Here is a 22,944-nt window from a genome sequence, read left to right as displayed (position 1 = left end):
TTACTATTATTTCTGATCTAGTTTTGCTTTAACTCAATGTTAAAGAAAAAAATAAAAAAGGCAGACATTTCTGGGTAGGGAACATCCACAAGAATATATTGTGTGTGTACACATAGTGAATGTAAATTAATAATAATAGCAGAGAACTTTGATAATAGACACATTTTTATCATCGTCTACTATAAGAAGAAATACATGCTACTAGTGAAGAAAATTTTAAAAATCACTTTGAATCAGGCATTGTGTGTCTACCTTGGACAACACTAAACACCTAAGCAAAACCACCAGAAGTGCAACCAAAATAAGATTATTAAGTATTATTATATTATTAAAGGAATAATCTCTTCTCCAATGTGGTTAACAATGGAATTCCAAATAATTTTCAGCTATTTAGATTAAGAGAGCTATTATATTAATATAATTATAGAAGAGGTTATTCACACCTGGTGCGTATGCATGATGAAATGTACATAAATAACTTGATCACCTTACTTTCTTTCAAAAGATTTTATGATATAGGAGAGAGACTCAAAAATAGTTTTAAATATCTTTACATATCTGTGCATTGAAAATTACCTATTTTTTTTTCAAGTAAGGACTGAGTTTTAGATAAACACCTCAGTTCTTTGGTAGGTGACGCATTGTATAAGGAAACAGGTTTTCTCATAGTCATATGATATTGTTTTTCCAACCTGTTTACTATTTAGAGGAAAAAGGGAAATTATGTCATACATGCACACTGTGTAGATCTCCTCCCTACACGTCTACATGTACACTCCCTCACCCAAAGCAAAGAATGCTATTCTTAGCGGCACGTGCGAAGAAGTCCCTAGGGCAACCTCAGTGGCCATAAGCCTCTCAAGAACGAGGCGGAATTAAGATATAGTTGTATGGACTACACAGCTATCTCCGTCATTTAAAACACTTGCTTTGGTAGTGCCAAGTTAACCATTTGATGAAGACCTACCCTCTTTGATTAATGACACATTACATTGTTTGAACACTACTTTTCCGGAAGCCATGGGAAAACTGCAGAGGTCACAGACACAGCAGCTTCAACTACTGTGTTTCAGGCCAGAACTATACCTCACTTCTCCAGGGACAGGCTGTAATCTCTTCCTCCAGTGTAGCAGACTGCACACATTTCCTTACAGTCAGCTCAGCTAGTCATAAACCACCCCCCCCCCGACTTTGCTTTTCAAACCAAAGCAATTACTAACCTCCAAATTATATTGAAGGAAAAGCAACCATGAGCAATGCATTCAATGTAATTTTGGCCCCACCTCCATGAAGCAAATAATCTTAAGTGAGACTGAATAATGTTATTTTCAGATCTATGTTTTTATTGTATTTAAACATTCTGTGGATCAAAATGCTTAGTCTGTAAGCTTGTTCTGACTGAAGATTCCGCTTGACAAAGAAACAGCGGTGGTTTTTGTTCCTAAGTGTCTTCATCAGAGGTTCTGAATGTCACATTAAGCTCACTCTGTTAATAGTTTAGTCTACATGAGCATTGTACAAACACAACAGATTAGAACTGAGAGGCAAACCATGGTGGAGTTACCAAGATATTTCTGCTTCCCTTATTAATTATTGTAGCATTACAAATCTAACAGGACTAAATCAACGGAATACCTAAAACAAAATCATGCTTCTCCCCAGAATAAAATCACTGGATAAGACACTTTTGCACAGTCACTTCTCAGGCTAAGACTACATTAATAAGATTGTCTACTTTAAGGTTTTTGAATGAGAAGGCCAGGAGGCAGAATACAATTATTTTTGGGGGATCTTTCTGCATTCCACAGAGGCTTTTTTTTTGCTCTCAGAAGAAACACAGAACAATCTTCATCAACCATAGTTTGTCACAACTTCAAGTAACGTCCTGACCTGACCTGCAGAATGGCATAATTCATCGATTTACTATGTATTTGATTAAAATATTCTGTATGTAACTTTGTAAAGCCATTATTCATGTACATAAGCCAAGTAAGAAACTTCACTGAGTAAGGACAGCCAGTGCCCTGTGATTCTGCGGATCCCAAGCTTTCACTTCAAGTGAAAGGCTGTTTCTAGGTTATGATCCCTCAGAAGATACAGAAGTGAGAACAAATGCATTAAAAACAGGGCATTGCTTGGTGCGTGCATTCACAGCCATACGCATACACAGAGCTGTAATCAGACACAAGTGTCCCTTTGGTTGTCTCATGTGTGCAGGGAACAGCTCTGTTTCGCTCAATTCAGAGCAAATGCAACCACTGCATTCACTCACCTTTCAGTTCTTTGAACCTCTCTGCTTCTCCTAGTCAGATTTTACCTGTCACTTGGCTGAATGAGAAATAGGTACAGAGCTCTGCAAACTCCTCAATGTGTTTAGTCATAAGTGACTCTGCTCACAACATCCCCAATCTCTGACATTAATCCCAAGCCCACATCCTTCCTTCCAATATATATCTGCGTAAGTTATTTTTATTTTTAAATTATGCAAGCGTTTCTTCAGTTTTAACAGTAGTGGATTTCATTTCCCCCCAACAACAAAACCCCTGACTAGCTCACAGGACAGCGATCCTGAGATTTCAGCTCATGTTCAGTGTTCACTGACTAATGACTACACTTCACCTCCCTTGACTCCCAGCCTTCACATGAGAACTTGCAGAGTGATAACTATTTAAGCGTCTCAGTCCCTGTATGTGTGCTTCAAAAGCAAAAGACTCTTGCTTATCTTGCAGTGTTCTTTGAATACCAATTTTCATTTTGCTTCCCAAAACAGGTGGGGAAGTGAACAAAACCATTTTGGATGTGATAAAAAAACCCCAAGCCCTCCAAAAAAAGTGAAAAAGGAAGGGTTTGTGTGTTTGGGTTTTTTTTCTTCCCTTTAAATGAGGCTGCATTATTACTTCGTTCCATATTAGGGTTAAAAATATTGCCCTACTCTGTACTTACCCAAGACATACCAAATGCCTAAGCACTTCAGCCAAACAAATAAATTTCAGAAGACTTCAGAGCAGTGAATATTCCAGAAGTCAGTAATTTAAACAATTTGATTGGTGGTATGTCCAGGGAAGCTAAAAATTGTTTCTTTTCTTTTGCAATACTTCCAAATATTCCTTTTTAATGAGATTCTATATATCGTATCTGAAGAAAGTTTGTACAGCAAGAAGCACACTACACTCATACAGATCTTCACACATCCCAGGGATGATACGCCCTTTAAGGGCTGGGATTAACAAAGTGCCATTGTAACAGACTTTTGAACAGAAATAAGTTGTTATTTTTAACCTGCACCATGCCATACTATAATAAGCAAACAATTCAAAAAAGGCCTTGTAGATAGAATTTTTTTTTTTATATCTCAAATTCTTGTCGCTAGCTTGAAGGAGGAAAACAAAGCCGTGGTTTTTTCCCCAAACATCTATCTAAATGAGGTCATTTTACATTTCCAAACAAAGATCCTGCAAACTTGCTTTTCAACCCTACCAGATACAATAAGTCACTTTCATGGACAAGAAGCACCAAAACATTAAGAGAAAGCTCATTTTGTTTCAGATGCATTCCCATGAACTACTTAAGCTCAGCAAAACAGGAGCGCAGTAGACAGAACCTGCAGCCCCACGACCCTGCTTTTTGCATTGTTAAAATTTTTCTTACAACACATCACTTTCAACCCAATGGGAGCTCCAATATGGATTTTCCTGATTTATTAAATTCCTGGCAGTTCTGTAAACAAATCAGTTCCAAATGTATTTCTTGGCAAGATCTAGGGTCATTCAAAGGGACAAAAGAAAAAGTATCTTGGCTATACAAATACTTTTACAGTATGTCAACCTTTTCAAACTTTAATAATAAAAAATAAGCTATTAACTAGCAGGTAACACTTACAGTATTACTTATTTACTTGTTAAGTACTTATTTACTTACAGTAAATACTTAAAAATATCCTTCTACTTTCATATCTTTAAATATATTTACATAAGTAAGTTACAAAAGTTTTAAATACATTTTAATATATTTCATTTAACTGAATTGTTAACTTTAATCTAAATGATTAAAACCATGGCAATGTTTTGGCATTAATCATCTACACTGCTGATCTAAGCATATATTAAATTAGGTATTTCTATGGCCATTTATGCACACCTGCTCAAAAAGAATAATGTATCCAGCAGAGTAAAATGCACCTGAAAACTCAAGCAGCACACTAAGCTTTTAGTGCATTTGCAGGATACTATGCATTACAAATATCACTGCATCTACCCCAGATGCTAAGAGACACTGAGGCTGAAATCTGCTGCTCTCACTGGTTTGTGTCATTGCACAGAAGTTTGATTAGTTAGATTACAGGTAACAGTCCATTTAAAACAATTTAGTCTTCCGTATTTAATTACAAAGCAAATAAGTTCAAAATTCACACACAACTTTTTACTAGGAAATATGAAATTCCCTAGTATCATGTTTTCAAAGTGGTAATCAAAAGAAAGTGGCAATGAGAAGAAAGGAAACAGTAATTAAAAGCTCCCAGTTTATTTCCCAAGCCTTCTAAATATTTTTTTTCCTAAAACCCAAACCAAAACAACAAATAAACTTTTTCAAAGCTTTAATATTATAGAAGTAAATTTTACAAATACATAAATATATAAAAATTATTTTATAGTAAAAATCCAACTCCCATAAAGACTTTAAAGTAACATGAAATGACGCAAATAAATTCCAACCTACAATGAAAATTTTGAGGACAACTTAGATTTTCTTTTCTGAAGCAATCTCTCCTGAAGTGGTCTCATGCCATTTATTTTCTGGAATGGCAGCTAACGAGAAAAGGTTCAGTTCCAAATCAGGCAACTGATTTGATTTGGGGATTCATCAATATGAGTACCTGAGTAGCTTCAATTACCAGACAGTATGAGTTTTCTGGGTGCAGAGAAGCTGGATTGTGATTTTTACTATATTTCTCTAAAGTTTTCACATTTTTGCTTATTTTTTAATTTTAGGAAAGGCTACAAGAAAAACAACCCTCCACATCTATTCAGACCAGAACCAGCAACTAGCAGAAATACGAGAAAGACTTATGCTCCCAAGATTTCTAATCCCAAATAAGTCTGGAAAAATATCAGCTCTTAATATCTGGCTGTCTGGAACGGAATGATAGATAAAAGGAAGAGTGAAAAATGAATGACAGATTGTCTGCTTTTGCCTATGGGTAAGTGGGTGAATGGAGCTTAAGCTGCCTCTGAGGCTAAACTGAACCCTTTCACATCCACTTTTGATTCTTTTTATTGTCGTTTCCAGTATCTTTCTGGTATCTAACATTAACTTTATGGAAACTACGGCTCCCTGAGATGTGACATCTGCATGGGTTGTACCACACTGGTGCACTCATGCCTCATGCATGAGAAGGAATTCTTTGGATGAAGAATGTCAGTGTTTAATTGAGGGATATCATCAAGCCAGATGCCACAGACATTTGATTTATGTGTGTAGCAAAAAAGAAGAAATTAAATGCCTATTAAAAAAAAGCCTCTTTAAAGCAATAAATAAAGCATTTGTTCATGTGCACTTTATCTATTTGCCTTTATGCTGTTAATCAGAAATGATCTGCTTTTCACTCAAAAACTTATCTAAATAAAATTGCCTGATTTTAAAGTGCCTGCATTTTTAAAACTAATATGATGGATCTTTAAAAAAGGAATTTAGTTTTGTAAGAACAACTGCTATGCTTTCCAGATTTAGCCTCATTTTAGAAGCAGCATTTTTATTAGCTAATTAGCTGATGCATAAAAAGAATTGTATGTTCTGTGCCACTTTCAGGTTAGAGGGCTTTTTCAGTTATTTAGAAATACAAGGAAACTTTTTCTAACATTATAATACAAAGATTGGAAAGACTATGTTTAATGCAGCTGCTTGACTGTCCATACTTGTAGCCAAATGAGAGGAACCGATGATATGGAAGATAATGTGGATAATTATGGGCGAAAGACAGAGAATTGTTAAATTTAGGGAAAAAGTCCATAAGAAAAACAAATAGGCATGATGTGGCAGTTGGTGACAGTGCAGATGCAAGAGAAGGCAGGAGGACACGCATTATCTGTTCCCCTCCTTTTTTACTCAATTGGCTGGTTTTGCTCACTGTGGAGGGTGACCGCAGACTTATGCAGGCATCATTTTACATTTGGTTCATATTTTTGAGGTTGTTTCTGCAGCCACAAGAGACAAAACCTTTTTTTTTTTTTTTAATTAATGAAAGCTGAGAATCTGAGTAAGGGGAAAAATCTGTAGCACATTGTGCTACTACAGAATCTGGGAATACAGAAGGGCCCAGAATACAAGCTGCAGCAGATGCAGGCATAACTATTCAACTTTCATAAATAAGTCACCAACAAAAGTGAAGGAACAAAGAGGACCAGAACAAACACCCCTCCTCCTTTTCTCATTCTTAGAGTGGTAGGGATGATGTATTCACCACTGGCAGCAGCAAGATGACAGTGGATGAGAAAGACTGGATTCCTTCTTCCACATCATCACTATTTTTGGGTAAGGAGACGCTTGCAGAAGTCTCATCTGTACTGGACACCCAAACAAGAGCACCGTTAGGACCAGGCCACTGCAGCAATCCTGATCCCAGTCATTGATAACACTTTATGACAAATGGGGTTATCTCTCATTTCAGCAGATTTCTGGAGGAAGTTTTCACTGCATGAAAATTTTAAGTGAAACCCGATATAAACTGATGGTAAACAAATTAATATTAGTTAGTATATATTTCATATCATACTCTAAAATTTTTAGCAGAAAAAACTACAGGTAGGACACATTTTCCTAAGATAATCCTAAAAGGATTCCAATCTATCTTACTAAGTTATAGTGAAACCCATTTTTGTTTTGTTCCAAGTTAAAAAAACACATTTGAAGAAAATGTACAGTGATTATATTATCGTTATAGTTGCAAACATTTATTTGCTGGGAAATTGGAAGTACTGGAAATTCAGTACAATAGTGTCCCAGAGTGCAGCGCACATTATACACCATTTATTTCTTCAGTCATGAGTGGAACAAATACTCATCGTTGATCTTGAACTCTGCCTGCCCACCAATTAAATAGTTTCATAAATTGGCTCAGCTAAAAGTAAACATTCAAATACCACAAAGGAAGAGGAGAGTTTGCCCCAGTAGAAGCGTTAATGACAGTCTATCCTTTTCAGGCTAGAACCAGAAAAGAAATGACCATTATCTCAGATTTTACAACACAAAGTTGCAATGTATCTGAAGTTAACAGAAGCTTCAGTGACGCTCTTCGCATCCTCGTTATACCTTTCACAAACTTGAATATTGGCTGTAAAAAGGAAAATCATCCAACAGCGTATTAAGTGGGCAACTGTCACATTGGCTGTAATGTCACAGTTTTCTTTCATAGTGGAAAAAACTACCACTTTCTCCAAACAGACCCGAAAATTTCTACTCAGTTTGTGTCCAATTATTTTGGGATTCATTCTTTCTTTGCTGTACCTTTTCCACAGTGAAGATGGGATTATAATATCACAAGCCAACTTCCTTTATGCTATTCATCAAGTCATTCTCTGTGGAAATGAGAAATTAACTCATTTAAATTAAATTTATTTTAAAGGCATATCCATTAGTTCTGCTGATTTTTCCTGTCAGGAATTCCATCTGGAAACATACTTAGAAGACAACAGCAACTTTTTAGGACTAGTCTGAAACATTATATGATTCAATGGAAAGGAAATAAAACTGCTCTGAAGAAAGTTTTGTCTGGTTTTTTGGCAATGACAACATACCTAATCAGCCAAGCTTTGACAAAACTATTCCCATATGAACGTCCAAAGGAGCCCTGTGAAGCTACCCCAAAGTTTCCTTTAGTTCTCACATACTCCCAAATACCAATGTTCATGTCTGCCACTGATTAATACAGTGCTTCGTTCCAAAATGCAATTATCCCATTGACCTTTTGCACCGTGGAAACAAGCAAGCCTATGGGTCAATGTTCTATAATCACATTTTTGTCCTAATAGTTGCCTTAATACACACAGGCTTTATACATAGGCCTGGAATCCAGTCTAGATATTGCCCTTTATTAAATTTCAGAGAACTTCCAGTAACAATGTCATTATAGTGAAGAAATGCTCTCATGACACAGTAAAGCCTGGATGAAGAAGCTGTAAAGAAGTTTTTTACTGTGCAACCTTTGCCAAAAGTATACTCCAAGAATGCACATCTACATTGTTCCCCTCTCAAGTTCCATCTTCAAAGGTTATTCCCCGCTTTCTGAAAATAAGGGGAGAGACTTTAATGGAAGATGAAAAAAGAAAATCTTTTGCGGTTGTAAGGAATGGGTGTATGCAGCCGACATACTTATGTACTTACACATCACCTACACTGTTTCAAAGCTTTTTAAAACTAGCAAAACAAGAAGAAAACTCAAAGCAGCCATATTCTTTGCAGATGTATTGCAAAGACATAATTTACCTCTAAAATACTTGGCCAATTTAAGCTTTCTATAGTCCTTGGTAAACTGGAATGCGTGGTTTTTAGAATTACCGTTTTTGTGATTATCATTTTTTAGAACTAAGCATGCATCAGTGCCTTCAACCATCACTGAGGGTCTTGTAAATACTACGTCCTAGTTACAGGCGCAGATAACAAACCCTTCCTATGCTCTCTACTCACCTGTAAACATTTTTGTAACAGCTTTACTCTGCTTGCGGGCAGAACACAGGAGGAGCAGCCAGGGAGGGAAGAACTCAAAGTGGCCAGCTAAAAGCTCCGCTATTGTTCCAGATAAACTTGTAGAAGTCTGTTCACCCTCGGAAACATTACAGCCCTCGTCAACCGAATCTACAAGCAAGAAGAGGCTCTGCTGAGGGGGCTTCATTCCCAAGAGAGGGAGCAGAATGCACCTGTAAGGAACATGAAACAAAATCAGTATTTTAAATACCTTTAACAACACATTGACTATCATATAGTCATTCAAGTTGAAGTTATGATCAACTTAAAATGCAAAGTTATTTTTTTAAACAGTCTAAGGCATTTTTTTAAATAGTTACCACAGAAAATACTGAGGTAGACTGAACTAACAGAAATAGAGACAGTTTGAACAGTCAGTGATGTAATTCTTTCTTAGGCAATATTACTTTTTAATGAACTTATAATTTCTAACAATACTTTAAAATGATGTAATGTTGTTCAAGGCTCATTATAAGACTTGGAAAAACGTTGCTTTACTAAAGAAGAAGCTACTTGGCCTAAAGTTTAAGAACTTAATTACTGTTGTCTCTGCCAAACTTGTTATTATTGCTTATCAGAAACAAATAGCGAACAATAGTTGGTCATGAAACAAAAGTCTAAATAAAAAAGACACATGAAATATCCTAACTTGAAGAGTTCAAGTCTGAATGAATAACAGTTTTACAAAGAACCATACCTTCACAAATGAAATGCAAATGAATTTAGTAGCAGACTGAGACATTTGGTAGTGACTTTGGTGTATTAGTTTTTATTTATATTGAAGTTGCCAAGTTCCTATTACTGGGAAAGGATCCTCCGGATGCTAGCATCTACACCAACGCATCTGACTGCGCAGCTAAAGATCTCAAATTTGCATGTATTGTTGCCACCCTTAACGGTACTCCACTCTGCACTTACATGTATTTTCACATAGCTACTACATAACGGTCATGCGTCTATCCAGTATTTCCACGTTATGCTACTGTTTTTTGGGAAACTTCATGATTTAGGCCTGTACGTTTCACTGACTAAATTATCTTTAAATACATTTGGCAAGTAAACTTTGACTTTATAGTAAAAAGATTCAGAAAATGAAATGAGGTGAGAAAAATACGTATCTAAGTTTACTCTCTTTTATAGATTTGTTATTTGCACGTGTCCAGAAGGCATGCACACTGTAAGTATTTTTTGTTTTACTCAAGACCATAATAATCTTTTTTCATTTGTTTTACTGAACAAATTTATCTTCAGAAGACTTTGATCAACACATTATTACCTGCCAAGCATTTAAATTGGAATATAGGCAAATCTTGCCTGTTAATGGAAGAACGCAACCCGCTTCAGAAACGACTGATAAGCACTGTTAGTGGAATGTTTGTTGTCTTCTGACTGAGAAAATTGCAAAATGGAAACAGAGTGGTGCACCTTTCATGTCCAACAGTAACAACAGAATCTAGTGGAGCAGACTAGGTGATCACACTTGGAGAAATTTCCCCAAAGGTATAAAAAGGAAGTACAAAATACTTGTGTTCTTAAAGTATTCAGTATTAAATAGATTTTAAACCCCTAACACTGCGCCTCCCCCCCCCCTTTTTTTTTTTGGATGCACAAGACTACTGAGAATTCTTTGGTATTCCCCAGCTAGTTACTCTTTCAGAAGATGCCTGAAGTACAACTAAAATCACTGTTCACTAAGCTGGGAAGTTAAGCAGCTACCAATTTACAGAACAGGAAATTAAAATAGCCATAAGGTTAAAATTACTTTCCTAAGTGATGCCAATCCCACAATGAAAGGAAGCAGTTGGAAATGACCACATTTTCCACCCTTTCCCCCACCAGAATGCTGCCTTGCCCCCTCAGCTATTTAGGTCAAGGCATTTTCCCTGCAACATTTCTTCTTCTATCAAACCAGTTTTCTTTTCACATAGTTCTCGATATGAAATTATTTTTCAAGTATGAATGTTACTATGAGATATGAAGAAATGGTAATGGTGTCTTAAATTAAAATCTCACTTGAAATCTGTATGACCCTAACGAAATGCCTCCAAAATATCTTAGGAGGATCCGACAACATTCTTGTGTCGGTATTTACCTGTTGGGAATACCAGCAAGAAAAGCTAACCATCACGTCTGGGAAAGAGGCCCAAATCATTCTGCATAATTCCTGCAGTACGCAGCAGTTCGTTGTAGTAGGTCAAATCAAAAGGTTCAACCTGCTTCCAAACAGGGTTGAAACAAGATGTTCGAGGAATAATGTAAGCACCGGGCAAGCACGAAACCACATTTTCCCAGAACTCTCAGGGACTGCAGCAAACAGTGCTTCCAGGGACTTTCTGAACCAGAGGTTCAGACTCTGCATTTAACATCCCTTAACTGACCGTGCTTCCACAGGTTTGTCTGTCCTGGTTTTGGCTGGGATAGAGTGAATTTTCTTCCCAGTAGCTGGTATAGTGCTGTGTTTTGGATTTAGGATGAGAATAATATTGATAACACACTGATGGTTTAGTTGTTGCTAAGTAATGTTTATACTAGTCAAGGACTTCTCAGCTTCCCGTGCTCTGCCGGGTGCACAAGAAGCTGAGAGGGGACACAGCCAGGAGAGTTGATCCAAACTGGCCAAAGGGCTATTCCATACCATGTGGCGTCATGCTCAGTATAGAAACTGGGGCGAGTTGGCCGGAGGGCAGCGATCACTGCTCGGGGACAGGCTGGGAGTCGGTCAGCAGGTGGTGAGCTGTTGTATCACTTGTTTTTTCCTGGGTTTTGTTCCTCTCTCGCTCTCTTGTTGTTTTCCTTTTCATTACAATTCATTATTATTATTATTTTCCAATTATTAAACTGTTCTTATCTCAACCCACGAGTCTTCTTACTTTTTGCTCTTCCGATTCTCTCCCTCATCCCACCAGGAGGGAAGATGAGCGAGCGGCTGTGTGGTACTTAATTGACGACTAGAACTAAACCACAACACTGTCCAAGTCTTCTATGAACTGATTTAAGCCTTTGGCGTCCACAACATCCCGCGGCAAGGCCTTCTGCAGCTTAGTCACACTGCATGAAAAAAATCACTTCCTGTGTAGTTTTAAATCCAAAACATCCTTGTTTCATTTGATACCCTTTTGCTTCTGTGCTGGAATGGACAGTGAGCAATTATGCCATATTCACCTCCTCCATGCCGTTTGTCATCTTCTGACTTTTATCACAGCCTCCCCGAGCCGTTTCTTTCCAAGCAGAAGAGTCCTAGCATATTGGTGATGCTTCATAAAAAGCTATTCCACAGACCCTTGTCTCCCTGTGCTCTGCTTTTTTCCACTACACAATACTTGTATTTCTCTATCTTAACATAACTTCAATTCCAATAGGAATATACATATACATGCATATAAGAAATGAGGCACAATGACTTCTCCCAGCTTACAGCAATATTATTACAAGTGTGGCATTGACAAGACATTGATAGAGCTTTCTCTTAAAGTGCCCTTAGAAACTGTTTGATAAACTTCTGTTCTTCCTAGACATTTTATATCTCTTGAGTTCAGAGTAGATGCCAAGTAACATAATAGTGAAACTTGTCAGAGACAGTAAGTGCTGTGCTAATTTACCAGAATTCACATTATGTTTACCTCCATAATATGACTTAGTAATTCCACTCCCCTACAATTTCTTGCTTGCATAGGAAAATTACATAAATCAACACGGAATTAACAATGTCTTAAAGTACTTCCATGAATGGTGATTAATCTACAGATTGTTGTAACAGATAGCTTAATTTGCAGAGTGCCTCTCAAAAGATTAGAAGTTGATTTTCTTTACCTTCTGAAAGGGTAACAGCTTTATCTTTATAACTTTTATATTCAACATAGATATAAAAGCGGTCATCATTACAGAAAATTTCTGAAATAGAAATCATTATTTAAAACAACAAAATTAATTAGTCAGTAAAAATACAAAATCTCTAGAGAAAACAGTGCAATTAGGTATTTTAAATGATGGAATTCATTTTAATGGCAATGTAGTGTAATGACTTATTTATGCAGAGCGAAGATGTTTTACATGCTCTCTAGCAAATAAGGAGTCCTCAGAACAATGAGCCATCCCACAGAATTCTTCAGGATTGCTACCGAGTTGACTGAACCCACGCAAACATGATTTTCCACATATGGAAGGAATATATACAGGCTATGCTGAAGTTCTGCTTATGATTATCCTTGAGATTTTTAGATTGGATCCACAAAAATACCAAAGACACAAAAGAACGAAGTAGAAAGATACCAGCGTTGTCCACAAATGCTGAAAAGAGAGTCACAGCAGAATGCTCATACTTGCTTAAAAAAAAAAAAAAGGCAAACACCCACATGCCAAATAACAATTAAGGAGTGGTTCTAGGAGCAAAAGAAGTTATAAGTCCTAGTTTCTTATTAACATGTTCCTCATATTTGATTGTCTCTGGTGTATAGGAAATTCAGTTCTGTCCCCACTTAAATTGTTTGATGCCTGTTACAGTGTGAACGTAGCTTATCCCTAAAAGGGTTCCCTTTTCTCTACCCAGCTGCTAGCATTCACTACTGACAAACACAGAGAACAAGTGTATAAAACTCATCTCCTAAACTAGCCAGAAGCAGCAAGAAAAAAAAAAAAGACACTCCCCCCCCCCCCCCATTTGTCAGACTCTAAGTGCTGCTAGTTTTAGCAATGCATGAAATATTTCAAATTTCATATACAAATGACTGATTTGGAAACCTGCTTAACTACTACTACAGCTCTTGTGTTTCTTTTTCTACATCAGTATAACAATTCTTTAACAAGCTGCTTTTTGAGTCACCTTGTCACCAATAGGTTACAGTTTAGCACTTGTATTTCAGCTACAGTCGCTGAGGCCAAGAAGAACCATCCCAGCGGTCTGAGTTGGGAATTTACAAACTCTGCTCTTTTCAAAGAAAGTTTGTAAAAAAGCAGACAATATCATTATCCCACACATAGCCTTCTTTGCTTTCTCCTCTTGCTTTTTTGCAAATGCTTCTCCACCAGACTCCTTGAGCAAATTCACCAGCTATTTGTCATATTCCTAATACCTGCATATTAAATTAGCCTCCCCCCCAGTTATTGAAGGGTGAACTTTTCCTCCTCATTTTAAACTATTAGATGCCTCCAAACATTTTTATTCAGAGGAAACAATCTCTGTAAACTACAGCTAGGGAGCCAGCTTCAGGATTAATTCTGAAAGCAGGCATGCACCCTGTACTCTCGCAAAGGTGGAACGTGAAACTTGATTTTGCATCCGCAGACCAAAACCATAACATTTTCACCAGTGTTATGGAGCGAAGTCTACTGTCCTCTTCCAAGCTTTGCTGCTGCCTTTGCCAAGCCTGCGGTGAGCCTCCGAAATGGTGTAAATGCAAAATCAGAGCGGTACGGTGCTCCGAGCAGACCCCCAGCCCATGGAGCAGACCCCCACCGCAGCCCAGCAGGCCCCCCAGCCCAGTGGAGCACACTCTTTTCTACACCAGGTCAACGCAATTGAATGGGTCAGGGATACACTTCTGCCCACACACAAATTCCTTCAGGCTGGCTAGCAAGAAAGGACCCATATTACCCCAAGCACGCAAGCAGTACATTTGAACTGCAGCTAATTTGTGCTCAGACTTTGCATATGTTGTCCTCTACTCCCACTCTGCCTGCGTAAGTTTTTCTTATGTACCAAGAGAATGGCATTGTGCTGTGTGTTCTGGTTTGAACCATGTGCAACGTTATCACTCTGAATGTGGCTGGATCCACTGTTTGGGTTGTATTTTTTACTGTTGCATTTTGTCAGGTTGGAAAGAACAATCTCTCATTGGCAATGCTGCAAGTTAAAACACACCACTACAGGACATGAGCACAAGAAAAGTTAAGGCAAACATCCCAAATAGATTATTAAAAATGGTGCTAAGTGCTCCAAGTGATGTTTGTTGCTGTCAGGTAAGGTTGCCCTTATGCTCTACGTCAGCTTATCTGTCTCCCCCACTCTATTTTTGGGAGTTCTAAAATGTTAGGAAGTTGGCGTTCTCCTGCTTGAGTTCACCAGCACCTCCCTGCCGAGATCCCCGCACAACATCTTCTTTCCTAAAGACTATTTGTGTTTCAAAAAGGAAAGTGATATTCATTGTCAGCGAGACAGTTAATATGTGATATTTACAGTTAATTAATATTAATGCCACTATTCGCAGTCACAAGAAACAGTAGTGCCAGTAGGCAATCACACAGAATAACAGAAAATAGCTGCGAACTCCATGAGGGTTGTAATTCCTTGGAATTGAAGTAATTACTTGAGGATTGTAAACACAAGCTGAAAAAATGTATTCATAATACCTTGGATGAATAGGTTTGGCGATTACTAGCAACATGGTGGAGCTGATCAACTGATATCAGCAATCGAGGTTACATTGAGTTTTACCTGAATTTATTATTCTATTGGCAAAAATTTGCCAATAGACCCTCATAAAACATCCACCTTACATGAGAGACAACACAGTGCTGTCCTCTGTATGAGATCTGAATGCCTCCTAGAGTTTACAAGGAAATTGCTCATTTGCACATTTGATCTAAAGAATTATTGAAGATTAAAATAATGGAGGAATATGCCTATATATATATAGGATGATATCTCTTTATATATGAAGAGTTTAACAGTACCTAGCGTATAACAAAATAGACAATCTTCAAACGCTAGTCTCAATGTTCGGAAAAGCAGACAAGCATCTTCCTTCTTACGGGTGGTTTACAACATGATGTATCACAGCAGTTTCCCATGTAATTTTTAAGACACTCATTTCCATTTATGTTATATCAGAAAATACAGAAAATGAAGTACATAGTGAAACTGTAAATAAGCCAACTATATTTATATCATGTTGTAGTAATTTTTGCCAGCAACATAAGTAGTGGGATTTTTGCCTAAAAATCACACACAGAGACCTAGCAAAAATCCTAACCAGTAAGTGGAAACCTGATGCTGCCTCTGCCAGCTCTGAATCAGGTGTAGCAGAAGCTCCGTCTTCCCCAGCCCACTGCTGGGGGACATGCAGGGAAGGAGAAGGCTCTCTAGGGCAGTTCAGAGGTGGAGGTGCTGCATGACAGCAAAAGGGGAAGGAATTACGTTATACAGGCATTAGAGGGGAGCCCAGGCCATTGCAAGATACCCAAGGGTGCAAATCTATACACAATAGGGTTTTCAATACTTCCACTGCTCATGGAACAAACATAAAAGCTTTAAAATGTGTAAGAACAGAAAACAAAATGCAAAACTCCACATTTTTTTAATCATCTGTACTTAAAAAATTCTCACAAGTGACAGCAAATACCCCACCTCGCTCTCCACTGCCTCATGAGCTTACAGACACATCTTCATTTGTATGTTCTAATAATCCAGGGGTTGGTTAGCAGAATATAATCCGTTAAGGATGTCCCCCCCACGGTTTCCAATTTGCATTTAAAAGAATGAAGCCAGTGAAGATAAAGCTGTTAAAGACTGTTAGAGCTCCAGCAAAGACAGACGTATGCCAGTAGCTGAATTTTTCTCTTGCTTTCCAAACTGCATACGGGGCATAGGTCGCAATAAAAGAAGTAAAGGTAAATTTCACTTCTAATAAAATTGACAATTTGTGCTGCTCAGTTGAGGAAATATTACCCTCTTTCCGAGAAGACTTTCAGCAGCTGTATTCACACAGAAAGAAAAACAAGAGCATCTGTACAAATTACTTGCAGTACTGTTTGTAGATTAGCAAGTTTTACTTTGTCCTATGACAAGGCATTTATGTCTTATGGATGACTGACAGTAAACAGTTTATTTACCTGCCTCGTAATGCATTCTGGCTAATGATTAAAAGGGAAATTCTAATCATCAAGTCCAATAGCTGCTTTCTGTATAATATCACCCCAATTCTTGGCATTATATACATGCGTAATACAGGCCTTGGCTTCTTACTAATTGCCCAGCTGCTCATTCTGGTAATAACATCCTGAAAAGCATACCCACAGGACCCTTAACAGTGGAAATATTCGAGAAATACAAGATCTGTGAAGCACAGAACAGTTCTACACTTAAAAAGTTGCAAAATAAAACATATGGCTAAGTATGGCAAAAGTGAACTGACTCAGTTTGATGTGTGCACACCTGTGCACGTACCGATGGATTCGATCAGGTTACTGAGGTACCTGTTCTGTTATTTTTCAACATGATAAAGCGTACTGCAACTGATTATGAGTTTCTGACAAAGTGCAATACGGGAATTATGCACACTCATGGACTACAGTATAATATAGATTATTGTTTCTAGTAACTTATTTATTTACAGGCTGCACAGAAAGACAAGCTGGCTCTAGCAGTTCTACTCAACTGCATTTAAGTCTTATGAAGGAAGAGGCAGAAAGCAGAAAAGAAAAAAAACCCTGAGAATCACCTATTGGGAAAGCTCTAGGTACAGTACAAGGATGTAAATCTAGGGTCTGGTCTTTTCAGCAGCAGTGAATTAGAAACAGCAGGCAAGTCTTGTGTAATTCAGTACCTGATTTTGCAACGTCTTGTAGCAACCTGAGTTTTATCTGTAATTGTAAAGCAGACTTGCAGTCCCACAAGGAGAGCACAAAAGCTAGCTCCAGGGCATCAGGCCAGACAACTGCAAAGTTTATCGTAGAACCAGCGCCATCAGTCACACATAAACAGAGCATGCTGGACCCCTGTGTAATGATTAGAGACCTCCTACTGTCTCATACAAATATATAGGTGATTTTTGTATATAAAGCATTGCCAGCAGATCTACTGGTAGATTTACTTGAAATCTCAGAAAACAGAAACCTTAAGAGCAAATATTTTGGTGTAATAGTTGGACTGCCTAGAGCAGTTTGCAAACAACTCAGCTATTATGAAGGACAGACAAGTGTAGCTGAAAACCATTCACACCTGCTACCATGAGCAGGTTGACACTCTCTATATATTTTTAAATGGAATATATTTGCCATATGTGCTAACATATACAATATGTTCTAAACTACTCAGTCTGACATACAAAAATCTGCGTCCCTACCAAAGGCAAAGAGGAGGAGCGTACAGGAAACAATGCAAACGTTTTCCTGAACATGTAATATAAAGTAGTAATTTATTCTACACAAACTCTCCCAGTTGTTTTTTAGTGATTGAGAGGTCATCTAGTCCACTTCTCTGCCTACAGCCAGATCAGCTCTATGTCTGCCAGCCCTGAGAGATACTAATCTAGGCATTCCTAAAGACTTCCACTGATCAATACTTTGTCTCCCCACGCAATCTATTCCAGTGCTTCAATATTCTTATATTTGGGAAGTTTTCACCTTCCCCCCATGTCTAATCTTAACCTGCTTAACCTATTTTCCTGCAATTTAAACCTTGTACTTCTTGCCCTATTACTTGTGTTCCATGGATAACACAAGGGTCATTACAAGGAAGCCAACAGTATCCAAAATTTATAACCATTTCCCTCTACTCACTCAGCCAGACCATTAAGGAACGCACTGAAAAGAGGCAGACGCAGGGCAGACCTCCATGAAACCCAACATGATGTGCTTTGTCAGTATGAAAATGAACTACTGATAATTACTCCCTAAGTACAGTTACTCAACTCTTTTTACATGTAGCCAAATATAGTTCTACCTTGCACATAGCTTGTTTGCACGAGTCTCATGTAAGCATCGAAGCCTTCCTGGAGTCAAAATTGACATTTACGGTTACCCCTTATCCACAAGTACTATTACACTGTCTCTTACAGAAAGAAGTTAGATTAGATTTGTCAAAACCAAACCATGTCATAACATGTTAGCTGTTTTTCAATGTTATCTTCCAGCTGCTTCCAAACAGTTTGTCTGATTATTTGTTTCAGCATTTTTTATTTAAAGTGACACACTTCTAATTCCCCAATGCCTTTTTGTCCCTTTTTAAAGCAAGGCACTAAATATACATCTTTTTCTTTCAAGTCTGATTTTTCAGCCATCCTGATAAAGATAACCTGTCCTTTGAAGATAATCAGTAACACTTCATAAGCTGAACAGTTTCAAAACATTTTACCTATTCCTTTTTTTTTTTTTGGTCTGGGCTATGTTTTTCTGTAATCTTACTTCTTTGTTGCTACTTTTAATTATGTTAGCTGACTGCAAAATGACTGTTTTTAAGAAAGGGCAATATACACAAGCATTGAACATTTCAGCTTTCCCAGTGCTATCAGTTTTCCTCCCCAGTGAATAGCAGACCAACACTTGGTGGATATTATCTTCCTTCTGCTAAGGTATATATGGAATTATTTGTTATTACCAAACAAAACACACCTCGCAGGAAACATGAACAATGCACCCTGAGCTTTCAGTTTTGCCCTCATTTTCACATTACTCTTTTACTTTCATATTCAGTAGCTGATCTACCTTCTTTCTGCAGTCTTTTTTCTAATGTTTAACACATGAATGATGAGGAGCTCAGTTTCACTAAATTGGACATTTAATATACTGCTTTGAGACGTCAGTGTTCTTTCCAGCTAATTCCTTTCTTTCATTATACTTGTCTTCATGAGATCTTACCCACTAATTATCTGAGGTCACCAATATCTCCAAGTCCACTGCTTTTAGTTTGTCCTTCTTTCTCCTCCTCTTCTAAACATCACACATTTAAGATCATTTCATAGTCACTATCTCCAAAAGTTGCCTTTCATTTTCTCAGCTAGTTCTTTCCAACCTGACTGAAGCAAATATATCTTCCCACCAGCTATTTTCTCCTCTGACATTAGAAATATGGTCGCTGATAGACTCCTGCTTATATCATGCTTTCCCAGCTGATGTTTGTCTCCTATTTGTTTTGTTATTAAAATTTTTCAACTATATAGACATTATCATGCAAATTCTATGCTTTGGATAATTCCATTTGATATCTTAAAGAAGCTTAGCTTGCTTGATCTTGCTGGTTTGGTAGAGTAAAATATTTTTTTAGGAAAGACATGGTTTAGAGATGTGGGAATCTCTCTTAGCTATACTTTGCCAAAGCAGGTACACTGTTAGATACACAACGTGGTCTAATAGGGTAGTTGATAGGTAGTCTTATTTACAGTCCATAAAAGGTAACTTTTGCCAACAAACCTTTACACAGATATCACACATAAAACTAGCACCACGTGTAGTGTATATCTTCAGATTTTTTCAGTGGCTTTAACTTCTTTAGTTTATTCTAGAAGTACAAGCAAGCATACGATATACAAAGCAACTCCTAAACAAGCTTTTTTTTTTTTTAACATACCAGTTATGCAAGCTATCCTGACAGATCTTTTAGAACATTTAAATCAACCTTGGCTGTGTACTAATATTTCCAGTTCTGCTTGTTTACCCCATACCTTTTTTCCATTAGTATAAAGACACCTAAGGCATTTGATTAACTACTTCACTTATCTTCCTCTTTGTCCGTCCCATGACCCTATATGAATAACCCTATTTCCTCTCCTCCTCCGCCCCCAGTTTTTGAGCCGTTGCCTAAGTTGCTGTTATTTATATTTACCCCTGGGATTTCTCATCCACCAGGTGTCGTTTAAAAGCTCTCTTTTATTAGGGTCAAAAATCACTGCTTTTCTTTGTATTAAGCATCAATTAAATTCTCATTGTTTGTTCCCACAATTCAATCTCTTTCTTAAAAAAAAAAGAAAAAGAATAAGGTAGGGGTGTCAAAGAAAGGACACTTTACATCAAATGCATGAGGTGAACGCATCAAATCGGACTCACTGAAAACTATTATTCGTTGAAATGAGAGAACTACCTATACTGCACCTTATTTTCCATACCTGTAAAGTTAGGATAATAACTAACTTTGTAAATATTCAGAAGTCTGTGGTTGAAATGCAACATGTAGGAGTGGGGTACCACAATAAGAAAACTAACAAGTTTATATATGCAACAGAATGTATTAAAATTACAAAGTTAGTTTTAAATAATTTATGAAACCAAAGGTACAGCAAAGTGAAATATATAGTGTTTTCAGCTTTCCCTATTAACTACCTGGTTCCTTAGCCATATAAAAATAAATATTTGTTTGTTAAACAAAAATGTATCTTCTTCTATGAGCAGTGTTATCTGAACACATTAGTATAGAGCTGAATTGAAATTCTTGTAGCTTTACAGGCATTTGAATTTGTTGGTATTATTCTACGTTTTGGAGACAGACAAAATCCTTTTCTTTCTTCTGTCTCAATTTATGCAGAGCATAAACACAACTGAAGAAACAGATATTGCTTTCCATGTATACGATTGTATTTGTTGACATGAGAGAAATGCTAGCCACAAAAAAGAAACAGAAAAAAACCCCAGATGATACAGGTAGAAAACTGCACTGAATAGATTCAATTGTGTGGTTTTTGTCAGGCTATATTCTACTTTACTGTCCAGCCAGCCCTACGTTCTATTATTCCATGACCGCATAACAAAAGACAATACCATAATGTACACGATACAAAACCAACCACCGTTATTACTGCAGTTCAGTCTGACAATCCCCAAATTAATTACATTTTTCCTATGCAGTTGATTCCAAAAGAAAAAAAAATACATTACTGATTGGGAAGCACAAAGAAGAGGTGCTGCAGTGGCTATTTCAGCAGTAGAGCTGTTTCTCCAGAACAGGGGGTTGTTGAATTGCCTGCCTGGAGGAACCAGGATAAACAACAATACATATTTTGAAATCTTGATCATTGCCTAATCGAGTTGCTCTATACCTGCCTTTCTCGCTTCTTGCACATCATCATAAAGCATCCCACACTTCAACTGTTGAACTGATTGCAGGATTATACTGTCCAACCTCATTTTCAGAAAATCCTCTGCACAAATACCAGATGAAAAGCTGTTAAGATTTTTACCTTACTAGTCAAGCACTTAAAACAGCTTTCCTCTTATGTTTGCATTACCACGTATCTTTTTCCATCTTATTTTCTCAAGTACAAGGGACTATCCTAACCTTTAAGTGCACTGTCTTAGTTGAAGAGGCAACAGATGGAACAGCTTTCGTGTGTTCCATTCAAAATTATTTTCCCATACTCCCCAAAGTAGCATCCACAGCATATGTTCCTCGTGCATCACTCTGGGTCCATATTAGTTACCTTGTGGGTTTTTTTTTCCCTCCCCCAACCCCAAGCAGTTACAGTCTCTCAATTTGACTGTAAATCTCCTATTGATCCTTTCTGTATCTTCTCTGTAATTTACTTTAAAAAACATTGTTAGGTTAGCACCATGTGAACCTGATTCTACTATCTTACTGCAGTGATGCATTCAGCTTTGGAACTGATTCTATAACTTTATATTTAGTAAGATCTATTTTTAGCCTTACCTACAATAGAAGAAGTGACAGAAACTACATCCTCCCCCCCCCCAAATTTATACACAAAATGTTTACTGTAGATGGCAACTTAATCATAACTTAAAATAGGAGGTACTACGGAAAAAAAGTATACCTGAAAATCATAAAAATCAAACTTAATGTGAATGTGTGGTACCTGCTACAAATCTTCTGGGGAAAAAAATAATCTTTTTACTTCATTTTTTAAGAGAAAGTAAGTGGAACGAAACTGAAGCAAAGGAAGGGCCAACACTCTCCAATATGAAATAAAGCAACTGAAACCAAACTGCTGCATACAACTGTCAATGGAATGCAGGAAAAGTTTGGAAAGTTTACCTACGTGTTTCCAGACTACTCAAAACTAATGTGTGTTGGTACCACTGCCATCGCTTACAGCACTGCAACAGTGAGGCAACTTAACAGAAGAGTTCGTAACATTCTTCTTTCTCTTAAGATGACATTGTGTTGTTGACTACTTAAGTTTCCATCTAGTAGAGAAGGCAGAGTTGATATCCTTTGCTAATTTAGGGTAATTTACAACCATATAGGACACAATTTCTCTTGTTCCAGATCAGCTGCACCTTACCTACAAATGGAGCTTTTTTTCCAATGGCCTGTTGAACTCTACTTCATGAAAGCGTGGATGGACAGCTTAGTGATTGTATCATGCTCACCATAACTGCAGGAGAGCTGATGTAGTTAAACCAAGACTTGTTAATTAACTGCTTTAAGATGGAAATCATGTTGTAATCCCATTTTTATCCTCATGACGTTCTTTCATATCTGCCCATTACTGTCATCTCTATACTGCTGGTATTTTCCTTAACCAAACTAGAGCTTCTGAACAG

At 37.4% G+C, this 22,944-nt stretch overlaps 1 protein-coding gene across 1 annotated transcript in view; it reads right to left on the bottom strand.

Annotated features, from left to right (window-relative positions):
* ANKRD50 (ankyrin repeat domain containing 50) overlaps positions 1-22,944 on the bottom strand; it is a 45,158-nt gene that overhangs the window by 9,745 nt on the left and 12,469 nt on the right. The window contains exon 3 of the mRNA XM_072861693.1: positions 8,680-8,909. Within this exon, the coding sequence (XP_072717794.1) occupies positions 8,680-8,909 (230 nt within the window). The remainder of the gene's footprint in view (positions 1-8,679; positions 8,910-22,944) is intronic.

This window comes from Ciconia boyciana, chromosome 5 (genome assembly GCF_034638445.1).
Source record: "Ciconia boyciana chromosome 5, ASM3463844v1, whole genome shotgun sequence".
NCBI classification, from domain to species: Eukaryota; Metazoa; Chordata; class Aves; order Ciconiiformes; family Ciconiidae; genus Ciconia; species Ciconia boyciana.
The sequence above is the reverse complement of the archived record's forward strand: the minus strand, read 5'-3'. Positions and strand labels throughout refer to the sequence as shown.